The 12,271-nt window shown below is 47.5% G+C and overlaps 1 protein-coding gene across 1 annotated transcript; it reads right to left on the minus strand.

The window, feature by feature from the left end:
- Nucleotides 1-118: 118 nt before the first annotated feature.
- PRKRIP1 (PRKR interacting protein 1) lies at nucleotides 119-8,593 on the minus strand. Its single transcript, XM_005525850.2, has 6 exons — nucleotides 8,457-8,593; nucleotides 7,223-7,301; nucleotides 5,737-5,837; nucleotides 4,898-4,983; nucleotides 3,152-3,219; nucleotides 119-858 (listed from the first exon to the last, which is right to left on the minus strand). Exons 1-6 carry the CDS (start codon nucleotides 8,574-8,576, stop codon nucleotides 743-745), a joined length of 570 nt encoding a protein of 189 aa, XP_005525907.1. The 5' UTR covers nucleotides 8,577-8,593; the 3' UTR covers nucleotides 119-742.
- Between the last annotated feature and the right edge of the window lie 3,678 nt (nucleotides 8,594-12,271).

The following is a 12,271-nucleotide window of genomic DNA, read 5'->3' on the forward strand; positions in this document are numbered from 1 at the left end:
TTTTCCATATTTTCATGTGTGCCATATCTCTCAATCTCTTTGTCCCTTCCTGCAGCACTGCAGCATCTCTTTATTTTACTGACATCCTCTTCCAAAAAGAAAAATAGAAGACAGAACAATCCAACACATCCCTTTTATTAATTTAGAAAACATGGAAGAAAAGCAATAGGGAAAGTTTTAGCATTAAAAAAGGGATCCTGATTAAAAATCTATAGAACTTGTCTAGCAACATAAACTGATTTCTTTGGGTTAGAGATGACCCCATACAAAACCCCAAATGCAGAACACTCACAGTGCAGGAGAGTCTGGCTACAGACCACTTTTCTACTTCAGGTTAAACTCTTCCCCTAGATTCATGTATCCCACTGCTACCAGCTTCAAGATAAGTAGAATACGTAGCCTTCACAGTAATATTTCCCTTAAATGGTAATAGTTATTTTTTAGCTTTCAGACAGAAAAACACTCTGGGCCATTTTAGAAAGAACTCTAGGGTCATAGAGACTTATGGCTGACTCTTTAGAGCAAACTTAGAGCAGACTGCACAGCAGTTATACAAGCAATTAAGAAAAAATCTCTTATTTGGCATTTCTCTATCATTTTCTCTCAGGCCTGTGACGTGAAGGCCATGCCCCGTTAAGCAGATGTAACGTACGCCAATGGGTTCTGCTTGGCTGAGATGAAAGACTTTCATGCTCCTGAATATAAAGCAATGAACAGTGTTTCCAGTTGTTCCTGGAAGGCCTCATCCTCTTCCCATCACAAAACTTGGCTCTTCAGCATCATCTTCCTTTTCTTCCTCCTCCTTGCTATCCTCTTCGTCATCCTCGCTGCTGCCTTGCTCTTGGGATTGCCCAGGTTCTACAAATACAAACAGGATGAATGGATGAGGTGCTCCCACCTGGCTTCCTTGCCAAACATTTCACAACAAAACACTCTCACGTGCTCAGCAAATGTGGATTAGGTCAGGCTAACTAGCACAGATGGGTAACATATTCCCCTGTGTCTTCCTTGTTAAGCATCTGACAACTAAGCAGCCCCAGATACTCAGGGAGCATGAATCAGGTTCTATTAATTCTGCTGAGTGATGAGGAGCTCAGAATATCAAATTCTCCCTTGGGGAATTCCCTTATCTCCAATGTTACAACGTCCATCATTAAACAACTCCACCTCCTCTGGAACACTGTTTCTAACAGAGACAGTCAAACACTGAGGTGATAGATTATCTCATTCCCAATCTCACCTCTCCAGGCTGGGATGAGCTTTGAAGGATGACACAGAGCACTGGGAAGCCACAGGCAAGACTCATCATCATCAATATCTTCCTACAACCTATCCAAGTTCACAGAAACTCCATGAGGTGCCATAAACTTTTACAGGCCTGTTTGCTATACTGCCAGTACAGGAACTCATTAAGATATGCCTAAATTTAACAAGGGTCACAGAAAACTTGTGAAGTCTGCTAAAAAAAAAAAAAAGGTAACATCTACTAGAAATTAAATAACCGATAATAAAAATGAGGTATGGCATAAAGTGGGACCTGAATCTAAGAGCCATTTTTCGTCTCTCCCTATTCCTCAGGCCCAGTCACACTCTCAGTGTCCTGAACAGTTCATGCGGGATTTAGGCTCAGTGGTCTGATGCCACCGCGTGGTGAAGTGCTGAACTTTGAGCCTTTATTGGGAGTTTGTAATGCAACCTCAAAGGCTGATCTCATTTAGTGCCAACCCTTATTCTTAGTGATTTTACTACAACACAGATGAAACATGGCAATTCAGAGGTTTAATTTATTAATTAAAAAAGGAAGACAAATGTTTTCTTGCCATATCCAACAAATACACTTTAATTAATTTGAAAAAAACTCTCAGATCACAACCCAGGGCAATTAAAACTACAAAAGGAAAGATTGTTCTCAGTTCACTAAAAATGGCTAAGAGGGGCTTCTCTCCCCCCTGATATTATTATTTTATATAGAGAACCACAGACTGTAAAGAGTTAAGAACTGTTGCAAAGACCAGGGAGTTTGGATTCTGTCTTTCAGGAACTTGTGCCAAACAAAACCACTCCAGCCCCACAACTGGTACAGGGCAATCCAATACCACAGTGCCAGTCCCTGATCCAGCTCTCCTCTCTCCCAGCCACTCCCTAAGGGATGGGTATTCTGTTTGCTCACTCAAAATGAACAAAAGTATGTTGACTCATACTTAAATTCTCCTCCCAGTTACAATTCATAAATGAGTAGCTTAAAAAAAAAAACAAAAAAACAAGACCAAAACAAAACACCCAAAAAATTCACTCTGCTACATTCACTTGCTGTCACAAGTAAAATTAACCTAACAATTTGTCCTCCCGTGTTTACATGGGAGGCTGGCAGTGGTTCAGCTGAAACAGATCCAATTCTGAAAAGCAAAGCACAAATAAGGTAGAACTGTCAGGCAAGTCACTGTTCCAGCAGAATTACCAGAAACTGCTGTAATTTTAACATTAACCATTTGTGTGCTAATTCACAAGGGACAACTATTTGAAATAGTGAGCCCAAATATACTCACTGAGAAGAAGGAACAAGTATGCAAAAGTTTAAGCAAACAGTTACACTGACATTGTTGAACATTAATTTTCAAGACTGCAAGAGAAGAGGCAGTCAGGTTTTTCACCTTCATTTCTATGAAATGAAATAGTCCTGTAGAACAGATGGTATCAAGGTGGCTCAATTTCTTACACACAAAATTATAACTCAGTTTCTTGCTGCCCAAGCTGTGCTTTTTTTTTTTCCACCGTTTTCCCATACACATTCCAAATATACTTTAAAAAAGCACAGCCTTGAACAATCCTGTCTTTCTGAGCTGCTGAGGTTCTGAATCTGCAGCTCATCAGAATAGCTGGGGCAAAACATCCACAAACCAAGAGTTTTCTGTCCAAAATTCCCCCTAATAAATGGAAAATATTCACAAACAGCCAAGTTATTTGTAAGATTAAATCTCAACATAGATGGCTTTCAAAGAGGATTTTGAAACATTAGCTAAAATAACAAGCTTAAGGCTCAGGCTCTAATCCATGTATTGAGAATGCTTGGGATGGGAGGCTGGAACAAAACCTAAGATTCAATAAGGAAACAGAACCAAGTCCTGAGAAAAGTAAACTAAATTTCACTGACCTTTTTCCTGCTTCTTTTGTTCAAGTTTATTTTTCTTAGCTTGCAGTTTCTTCTCTTTTAACTTCTGGCTATAAAGCAAAGAAAAAAAGACTCTCTGGAAAATCCAATGTTGTAAAGCTTCTTCACATTCACACACTGATAAAGGAGATATTACAGACATCTTGGAAAAGCTGATTTCAGAAGAGAAATTCAATTTAAATTTGGCCTCAACTGAACAGTCAGCAAGAGTAAACTTAGCACATGATCAAGAGAAACTTTTCTATGTTGTTTTTAGATTAATGGATTTTTAAAAAGTCTTTCATGACTTCACTGCAACCAGAACTATGATACACAAGTATCTCCAAGAACACAGATGGAACAAAAATGAATCTGCCCCCACATTTTAGCTACCTAGGCTAATAAACAGAAAGAGAAAATGGTGTTAAAACCCAGACTGCAGAAACTGAACACTGGGGAGAAAAAAAAAAAATCACCAGTAATATATATACTTCAATTGAAGAAAATAAAAATAGTGCAGTATGCTCTGACCTTCCTCTTTGGCTGCACTTTCTCAGGATGTCAGGCCCTAGGAGTAGCACTAGGGATAAGAGGGAATTTCAGTTCATAAAACCCAGCTCTATTTGGCCAGCAAAGGCAACCTGGCAAGTTAATGGCAGATGCAGGCAGAGCAGCCTGGCATTCACAGGCTCCTCTCTCAACAGCGTAACAGAATTCTCTTGAAACAGAGAGTCAGGAACTGTACCTGTTGGGTCAGGACAGAGAAGGGTGGTGAGGGAAATTAGAGGGGCTCCTGGAGGGCAAAGCCACACCATTAGAGCATAGCAGGGGGACAAGGAGGTGTTAGTGTTTAGGCAGCATCTGCTGTTGGAACAGTTGTTCTCCATCTCAGCCAGAGAAGAGGCAGCAGGCCAGATCTGACTTGCTGGCCATCTGTTGGACCACATTAAATTAAACTAAGATGGCAACAGTGTTTGTGTTGTGCACTTTTGTGTTAACATGGCAGTGAGTCACTTCACACAGGCCTTTCCACAGCAGCTCTCAGCCACAGCATGCAAAGCAGCAAGGGAAAGGCTACTTAGGGTCAGACCCTGGGAAAGAGCAGTGCCACAATTCCCTGCTATTTCTGAAACCTATCCTGGACACAGAGAGTGGGATTTGAATTCTTGTGTCACAGCACCACAATGCTCAGGCTATTTCTTGAGAGCATCAATCTTGAAACTGTTTCATTTTGTCTAAAATTTAAAAGAAAGATGGATTTAATATTTTTTTAGTATTACCATCTAACTTATTAGACTTGGCCTGCCAGACATTTCAATGGGGTAGGAAGAAGCAGCCTACCCATGAAGCAGCACCCAGTTTTGCACCAAAACTGCTTGGTATCAAATGATTCAGACATAAACTTAAGCCAGATATAGACACAAACCTTTCCTGACACTGTTAAAACAAATATGCAGCAAGACATGTTGCAGTCAAGACCACAGTGTCAGCAAAAGCAGCTCAACCAGTCCAAAGTTATCCTGCAAGCAAAGGCATGGAAAAGAAACCACCCCAGCAAAGCCTGTCAGGTTTACAGCTACCTTTGGAAACCAAACATTGACACTGACAAATTTAATTTCCACAGCCAGACTTCCCAGCTGGTAGATGCAGACACAGAATGACAGTGTTTATCCAGAGCATGCAGCTACAGATGAGGCACAGGGAGTAAGGGTTTCCATGTCAAGCCTCCTGGGAAAAATCTGCCCTTACCGCTTCCTTCTGCGTTTTGCTGTTTGCTCTTCTGCAATCATCTTATTCCTCTCCAGTTTCTTCTGGAATTCCTCATCTAGTCTTTGCTGTAATTGATCACATGTCATACTTTGGTCACAATCTAAATTAAAATACTTCTTTTGAAAGTCATGTCCTTTTAGGGAGAAGTCTTTTAGCAAAATACAGAAGGGAGCTCTGCCAAATTTTGTCTGGCTTCTTTATACAAAGCCACGTTCCTAGGGATGACTCCTGTACAGACAGCATTTTTAACCTGCAACCTGAGCCAAACATTGAAACCTTCTGAGGGAGAAATCCTCACCAGAGCAGATGAGGGAGCTTGGGCTTCTGCCCTAATGAACGTTTCAGTAAAAACAAATGAATAATTGGAGACACAAACATTAACATACGGACTTAGCCAAGAGAGAATGTATCAATAGTGTTTTCTGAAAGAGGGGGCTTTCTACTGGATCAAGACTTAAAAGAAACACCTGGATTCTGTGCACAGGCACCTCACTTTGTTTCTGTCTGTGCAAGGCACTGTTATCAGGGATTTCTAGCTTTTAAAGCATTCTCAAGTCAGCCTGAGAACACACACATTCCCATGAGGCCTTACTGCGTGCTAGGACCCCAGGGAACACAGGAGATGGAGCATGTCTGACACAAAGCACCAAATGTTTCAGTACTGACACAGACACCACAGATCACACACTCCTACAGACTCCTCTGACAAGGGGTGGCTTAGAACGGAATTATTTGTACATGACTTTCAAAGAAAACACAGATTTGCAATGAACAGTAAACAGTTGGGGGTGGGGGGAGTTCTAAGGAGTTGTGCTGACCTTCTCAGCCATGGCATCCATGAAATCTTGCCTCTGGTACTCTCGCCGACGGAGGTGCCGGTACACGTGGAACTCTCCGCTCCCAGCTCCAGCACTGGAACCTGCAACAGGAAAGAGTTCAGCCTGCTAAGAAAGGATAAATAGATGCTCACAAATCACAACAGCTGGATGCTGAGGGATGTGACACAGGAAAGGGCACTGTCAGATGGAAATCTACCAACACCACACGGAGTGTGTCACCATTTTAAACTCGGCCCACAACCAAAACCCAGAGTGAGCTGCAAACCCACACACTTTTGGGTCACTGCAGGTCCTACAATTACCCCCCTGGAGAACCCACTCTTAGCTGCACATCAAGGCAGGCAAAGAACTGGAGATGAAATGCACTCCCCCATCTCTTACAGGCAGAGGTGAATTACAATACCCTGCTGATGCTGCTTCAAATTAATTTTTAGCATTTCTCAAATACAAAATAAAGGTCAACAGAAAGGTGCTGAAAGGTGATATTGTACTTTCCCATGCAAGACAGTTTTTAACTGTTTCTTCATAAATTAAATCCTTACAGCTCGTTCTTCCTGACATCAGCCTGCATGCTGAAGCCTTGAAGCAGCTTTAACCATTGTGCTCCACTCTCTTCCTCTCTCTCCTGAGCCCTTTCCCAAGGGAAAGCACAGGAATACAAACCTCAAAGACACCTAACTAAAACCCAGCAGTTGGGATTGCAACAGGGGTGCTCTTGATACCTACAGAGTCCCAGCACATCAGATACTCCCAGAAAAACAATACAATTCAACTCAAGCACACAGCAAAGCTATTTGAAAAAGCCATGGAGAATTACAATAAGCAGATTGTATTCAGAAGCATATAAAAACTTGAGCCCAAGATCTATTATTCTGAAATAAGAACAAGTCAACCTCTAGAAAGGATGGAGGTCTCAAAGAAAGACAGAACTTCTACATGCAGCCAGTTTATACCACAGCTACTACATTTAATCCCTGCAGGGAGAAGTAAAGTGTACACAGAGCATTTGGGTCAGGGTCCTGGCACAGCTGCCAGCTCCCTAGCTGAGCACACACAATCAAACCTGCTGCACGTGCCTGCTTCTCACAGCCTGAGATTCAGACTCAAAGCAGTCAAAAGAAGGACTCCATACTGCCAATCTTCTAGAGCACTCTCAGATCCATGGAGAGGACAGATTTACTCATCATCAGTTACTTGTCATCACCAGAGCAGCAGCTTATTGCACTGCAGGCAGCCCACGTGCTGCAGTGCCATGGGCTTTGTTCTCTCTGCATTCTGACAGCCAGCAGAAAAGTAGAATCAGAGAACCAAAAAAAACTTGAAAAATCAACTCTCAAAGCACATTTCACACCTCTTTTCTCCAGCAAAATGAGCAGAAGAAAACCACCTCTGTCCTTTCCTGCTAAACACTTTTCTAAGTTAACTGTGGCTGACCCCAGAGTTATCTGAAGAACAGAATCTTTACCCATGACATCTCTAACGAACTCCGGGGGAGGCCGTGGTGCCCATTCATTCAGTTTTTCAGGAATTGGTACAGTCTTATCCTGCAAGAACAAACCAACCAGCCATCAGTATCTTCCAGGAGCAAAGTCTGCAATTTTAACACATTGTTGAAAGGTGGGATATGTCTGACAACAGCCTCTTCCAACTGACAGATCTCAGAAGGAGCACAGCTGCAGCAATTTCTTCATGCACAGAGATCAGGCAGAAAAGGAGAATCAGAAGGGATCCTCTCTGTCCCTCACATTCAGGCCTGCAGGTCAACAAACCCCAGGAAGATGAGGAGTGTCTGTGCTTCTTTTTCAGCATGGGAGCTAGAAGGAAGCATGTCAGCACCTCCAAGCACTCGCAGGAACTGAGTATAATTCAGTAATCTGGGAAACGATGAAAGGTGTTTGTGCACCTTCCATGCCAGAGCTAGAGGACAGGGAAGAGCAGGGAAGGGAGAACACATGGTGCAAGGTCAGAGGAAGAACATGGTGTGGGAAGTCTCAGCCTGTTCCAGCACACACGGTACGGGGGCTGAGAGTACTGTCCTGGCAAACATCTCCTCAGGACAGGATCAGAACACCCAGTTAGAGGGCCAGGGTCATGATCTCACAAATTAAAAGTGGTGGATAGAGAAAAGACCAGTGGGCAAAGCACTGAGGGGCCCCTGGGTTCCCAGAGAAGCATCTCTTCCCTCACAGCATCCCAGAAAAGACAGGTCCTTCTCCCCTCACAGCAATACAGTGGTGGGGGTCAGTCCCTCTCCCCCTGAGGACCCGGCAAGGAGGAAGGGGGCGTGTGTCGATCCTGTCACGGAACCGGGAAGGAAGAATGGGGGTTTGGTCCCTCTCTCCTCACAGACCCCAGGGAGGGGGTGTCGCCTCCTCTTCCCTCACGGACACGGAGTGGAGAAAGGGAAGGTTGGCCCCTCTCCTCTCACGGACTCCGCAGAAGGGGAAAGGGGGTGTTAGTCCCTTTTCTCTCACAGAGCCAGAGGTGAGGGTCTCAGCATCCTTCTCCCCTTACAGACACCGAGAGGGTCTCAGTGTCCCTCTCACCTCACAGACACCGAGGGAGCCCATCTGCCCTCACAGACCCACGGGATGGGGTGGGGGTCTCGGTGTCCCTCTCCCCTCACAGATCCCGGGGGGGATCTCAGCGTCCCTCTCCGCTCCCGCCGCCCCGGGCCGTGCCCCGGCGGGTGCCCTCACCGGGTTCCTCATGAGGCGCTCGAGGCGGAGGCGCTGCTCCTCGGCCGCGCTCCGGGGGATGACGAGCGGCTGCGGCTCCTTGCGGGGCCGGGGCGGCCGCGGGGCCGAGGGCGCCGCCATGTTCCGGCCCTGGCCGCGCCCCGCCCCCCGTGACGTCACGGCGCGCGACGCGGGCGGCCCCGTTATGGCGGGTGCGGTGAGGGCCGGGTGGAGGTGGGAGTTGTGTGAGGGACCCCCGTGCGAGGGACGTCCGTGCGCGGCCCTCAGCACCACCAGAGCCACGGAATAGGGTCCATGAGGGGAGAGGGACACGGAGGAAGCACTTCTGGGGTCATCGAACCCAGATTCTTCCCTATCACCACTCTGTCAACGAGAGCACTGTGCTACAAGTCGTTTCTTGGACGCCTCCATGGACCATGGCTCCACCACCTCACTGAGCAGCCTATGCCAATTTATTATCACCCCTTCTGTGAAAAAATTCCCCCTCGTAATGTCCATACCCTGCAGCCTGGATAGAGGCTGAAGGCAGAGTCACCAAATTATATGAAGGGTCCTCTTCCAGCCCAATGCCCCTGGCAAGGCAGGGTCACCCAGAGCAGGTTACTCAGGAACGCAGATGGGGAGGCTCCACGGTCTTCCTGGGCAGCTTGAAAAACTGATTCTTCCCAGTGCTCTGCCACCCTCAGTGGGATTCTTTGAAGGCACAGAGTCACAGAACTATGGTTCACGTTGGAAAGGACCATTGGGGTCACCCAGTCTGCCCCCCTGCTCCAGCATGGTCCCTTGAGCATGGCACTCAGGGCTGTGGCCAGAGGGCTTTTGGGGGACACTGCACACCCTCTCTGTGCAGCCTGTGCCAGTGCTTGATCACCCACACAGTGAAGAAGTTCTTCCTCATAGAATCACAGGATGGTCTGGGTTGGAAGGGACCTAAAAGATCTTCCTATTCCAACCCACTGATGTGGGCAGGGATGCCACCCACTAGACCAGGCTGCTCAGAGCGCCATCCTACTTGTCCTTGAACATTTCCAGGGATGCAGCAGTCAAAGATTTTCCGGGCTATCTGTGCCTTCACAGCAAAGAATTTAATCCTAATATCTCATCTAAACCCACTTTTTCAGTTTGAAGCAGTTCCCCCATCTGTCACTACAAATTCATGTTCAAAGTCCTCCAGCATCTTTCTGTCCATTTGGGTACTGAAAGGCCACAATTAGGTCATCCCAAAGACTTTTCTGAGGCGGAACAATCCCCAATTCTCTCAGCCTTTCCTTGTAGGAGAGGTGTTCCACCCCTCCAGCCATCTGGTTTGTCTTCTCTGGGCTCACTCCAACAGGCCTCTGTCTCGTTTTTGGATGGAACTGCCTGTGCTCCAGCCTCATCCCATGGCTCAGCAGCCCTGAGGAGGGCCTGGCTGCTGCCTCCCTCAGACACTCAAAAACTCAGCTACAGCTTGTTCCCTGCAATCACTCCCATGTCCCAGCTGTAGCCATGCATCCTGCTCCTGCCCAAGCTGAGCTCCGATGTCCCCTGTCCCCTCACGCGTGTTCTCAGGGCTGTGCTCTGTCCCCAGCAGGCTGCATCAGCAAGGCAGCTCCGGCATCTGCCGCGCTCCGTCCGAGCCTGAGCAGGATGAAAATTCAACTGGCACCCTCAGCCCTGCCAAATCCCTTCCCCGTGAGGGTGTAAGCGATACAGCACTTCCTGGTGCCCCCGTGGCAGGCTGCCTGCGCCATCTGTTCGTGTCACTTTGGTCATTAACCAGCGCGGCCCGCGGGCTTTGTCTGCTGACAGTGATGAACGGCTCCCCACAGCACGGCTGGGCGCTGGGAGACGTGGGCAGGTAGCAGGGGGGGATGCTGTGCTGTTTGCATCCATATTCACGCCCAGGATTTGCAGGAACAGCGCTTGGATGAGCCGAGGGCTGGTACACCCAAATCCACACTTGTCTGACGGAGCTGGAGGAAGCCATGGTGGGGAAGAGGAGCCAGAGCTGGCTGCAGTACAGGCCTCCACTGCAAGCCAAATTTTGTTTCAAGTCGCTGTGGCCCTACAGAAATGGCATGGCATGTGCTGGGGCTGTGTGTGCGTCACAGAATTAGCCAGTAAAGGTCAGCTGCAATGGAAGAGGGGCATAAGCCTTTGTGCAGTTTATGGAGATAAGCCAGAGCCGGGAAGTTGGGCTCTGGGTTTCAGACAGCTTCGTGCTATGCATGTGGAGAGGGTGACAGAAAGGGGAACAGAGAGGTTGGGAATGGCTCCTTCTGAGATTTATAGTTCATTTGTATGGCCTGAATTTATTAAGGCTCCATTCTCTTCCCCTTTCTGTGGAGAAAATCAGAGCTGATCCTGAGGTTCAGCCCTGTGTTTACAAAAGACTTTTCAACCTCCGCTGAGGTTGCTATGGAAATCACACTAGTTTGTGTCTCGTGTTTGTCTTACCAACCTGATTTGTAAAAGAATGGTGTGAATTTAGTGCTGGCTGAGTTCCCAGCTGGCCGCTGGTCCTGGAAGGCATCCTTGCAGTCTCAGCCCTGGCTGGAGCAATGCAAACAGCTTCCTCCACGCTGTCTGCCAGCTCCCTGGCTCCTGTGCCTGCGGCTCTCCCAGCCTTGGGTCGTCTTCAGCCCACCAGGACAGAACCCATCCAGTGCCAGGCTGGACTCAGCCCTGCCAGGGAGACACCAGCTCTGTTGCAGAGGCTACAGCAGGTCCCTGTCCCCTCTCAGTCACCACAGACTGTTTTACAAAGCAGAATTGCTGCAAATCGATTGAGTTTCCTCTGCTGAGTCCTAAGCACAATTAATCCCTAGCGTTTCGCCCTGTTTCTTCCTCACAGCCACCTCTCCAAACACACAGCTTCCCACAGCAGGGCTGTGAATGATGAGCTGCCAGGACTTGGCTGTCCCATGCCAGTCCCCATGGGAGGAAGGCAGAATGGCAGCCTGAGGGCTGCAAAGAGCAGCTGGACTCACTTGCCCAGAACGTGGCTTGTTCCAGTCACAGCTCACAGCCCCAGGAAACAACCAGGCAGCTTGCCTGTCATCCAGCAGAGCCTTCAAAAACAGTGGGGAAAGAGACCTGGGAACATCTCACTCTCAAACTACGCATCTAGGGAGCTGGTGCAGACCCTTGCTGTATTCTGCACGATTTACTTTTAAAAAATCTGGGGAGTGGGGCAAGACAGCTACTTAGGTCATACAAAAATAGAAAGTATTTCATCAAAATACAAAGCCCACAAAATCAGAGTGCCAGGCTGGGATCTGGGCAGGACTGGGCTTACTGGGGCCAGCAGATTTGCATTAGAACAGGGTAGTGTTCTCATAGGTCGGAGAGAGCCAAACAACAAAACTCCCTGATCTTTATCAAAGAAGCTCATTTGTGTTTCTGAGGAGTTCTCCTACCAAAGGGATCCTTCTGGAAGCACTGCAATCCTTTGCTGAGACAGACCCTGCACGTCAGGCAGGAGCTCCAACACCCACGTGAAACGTGGGCAGCTGCACTGCTGAAATCTCTTCGCATTTTTGTCCTGTTCATGGTATGTGCCAGGGCACAGCTCAGCAGCAGCATCTCTGCAGCCCAGTCCAGCATCCCTGCATCCCAGTCCTTCTCCAGCCCTGGGCAGAGGGCAGTGCTGGCATGGAATCCAGCCCACACGCTGAGGGTGCTTTCCCCTCGTTTCACCATCAAATCTCTGCGTTAGATGCTGTTTTGTCCTGCCCCAGCCCTTCCAGGCACCCTGTGAAAGGAAAGGGATGTTTTCCAGCAAGACTGATGCTGTAATTAGTCAATTTGCTAATAAGCTGAGGTGTGAACGG

Source organism: Pseudopodoces humilis, chromosome 23 (assembly GCF_049639895.1).
Source record: "Pseudopodoces humilis isolate 2021_Gansu_Grassland_sample_001 chromosome 23, ASM4963989v1, whole genome shotgun sequence".
In the NCBI taxonomy this organism is placed as follows: domain Eukaryota; kingdom Metazoa; phylum Chordata; class Aves; order Passeriformes; family Paridae; genus Pseudopodoces; species Pseudopodoces humilis.

What these genes read in the sequence shown, in the direction of transcription:
- PRKRIP1 (XM_005525850.2), bottom strand. Translation starts at nt 8,576, where the DNA reads ATGGCGGCGCCCTCGGCCCCGCGGCCGCCCCGGCCCCGCAAGGAGCCG. An exon ending in GCAAAACGCAGAAGGAAGCG is followed by an intron (nt 3,220 to 4,897) that starts GTAAGGGCAGAT and finishes TTTGCTTTATAG; the next exon opens with CCAGAAGTTAAAAGAGAAGA. An exon ending in ACAAAAGAAGCAGGAAAAAG is followed by an intron (nt 859 to 3,151) that starts GTCAGTGAAATT and finishes TTGTATTTGTAG; the next exon opens with AACCTGGGCAATCCCAAGAG.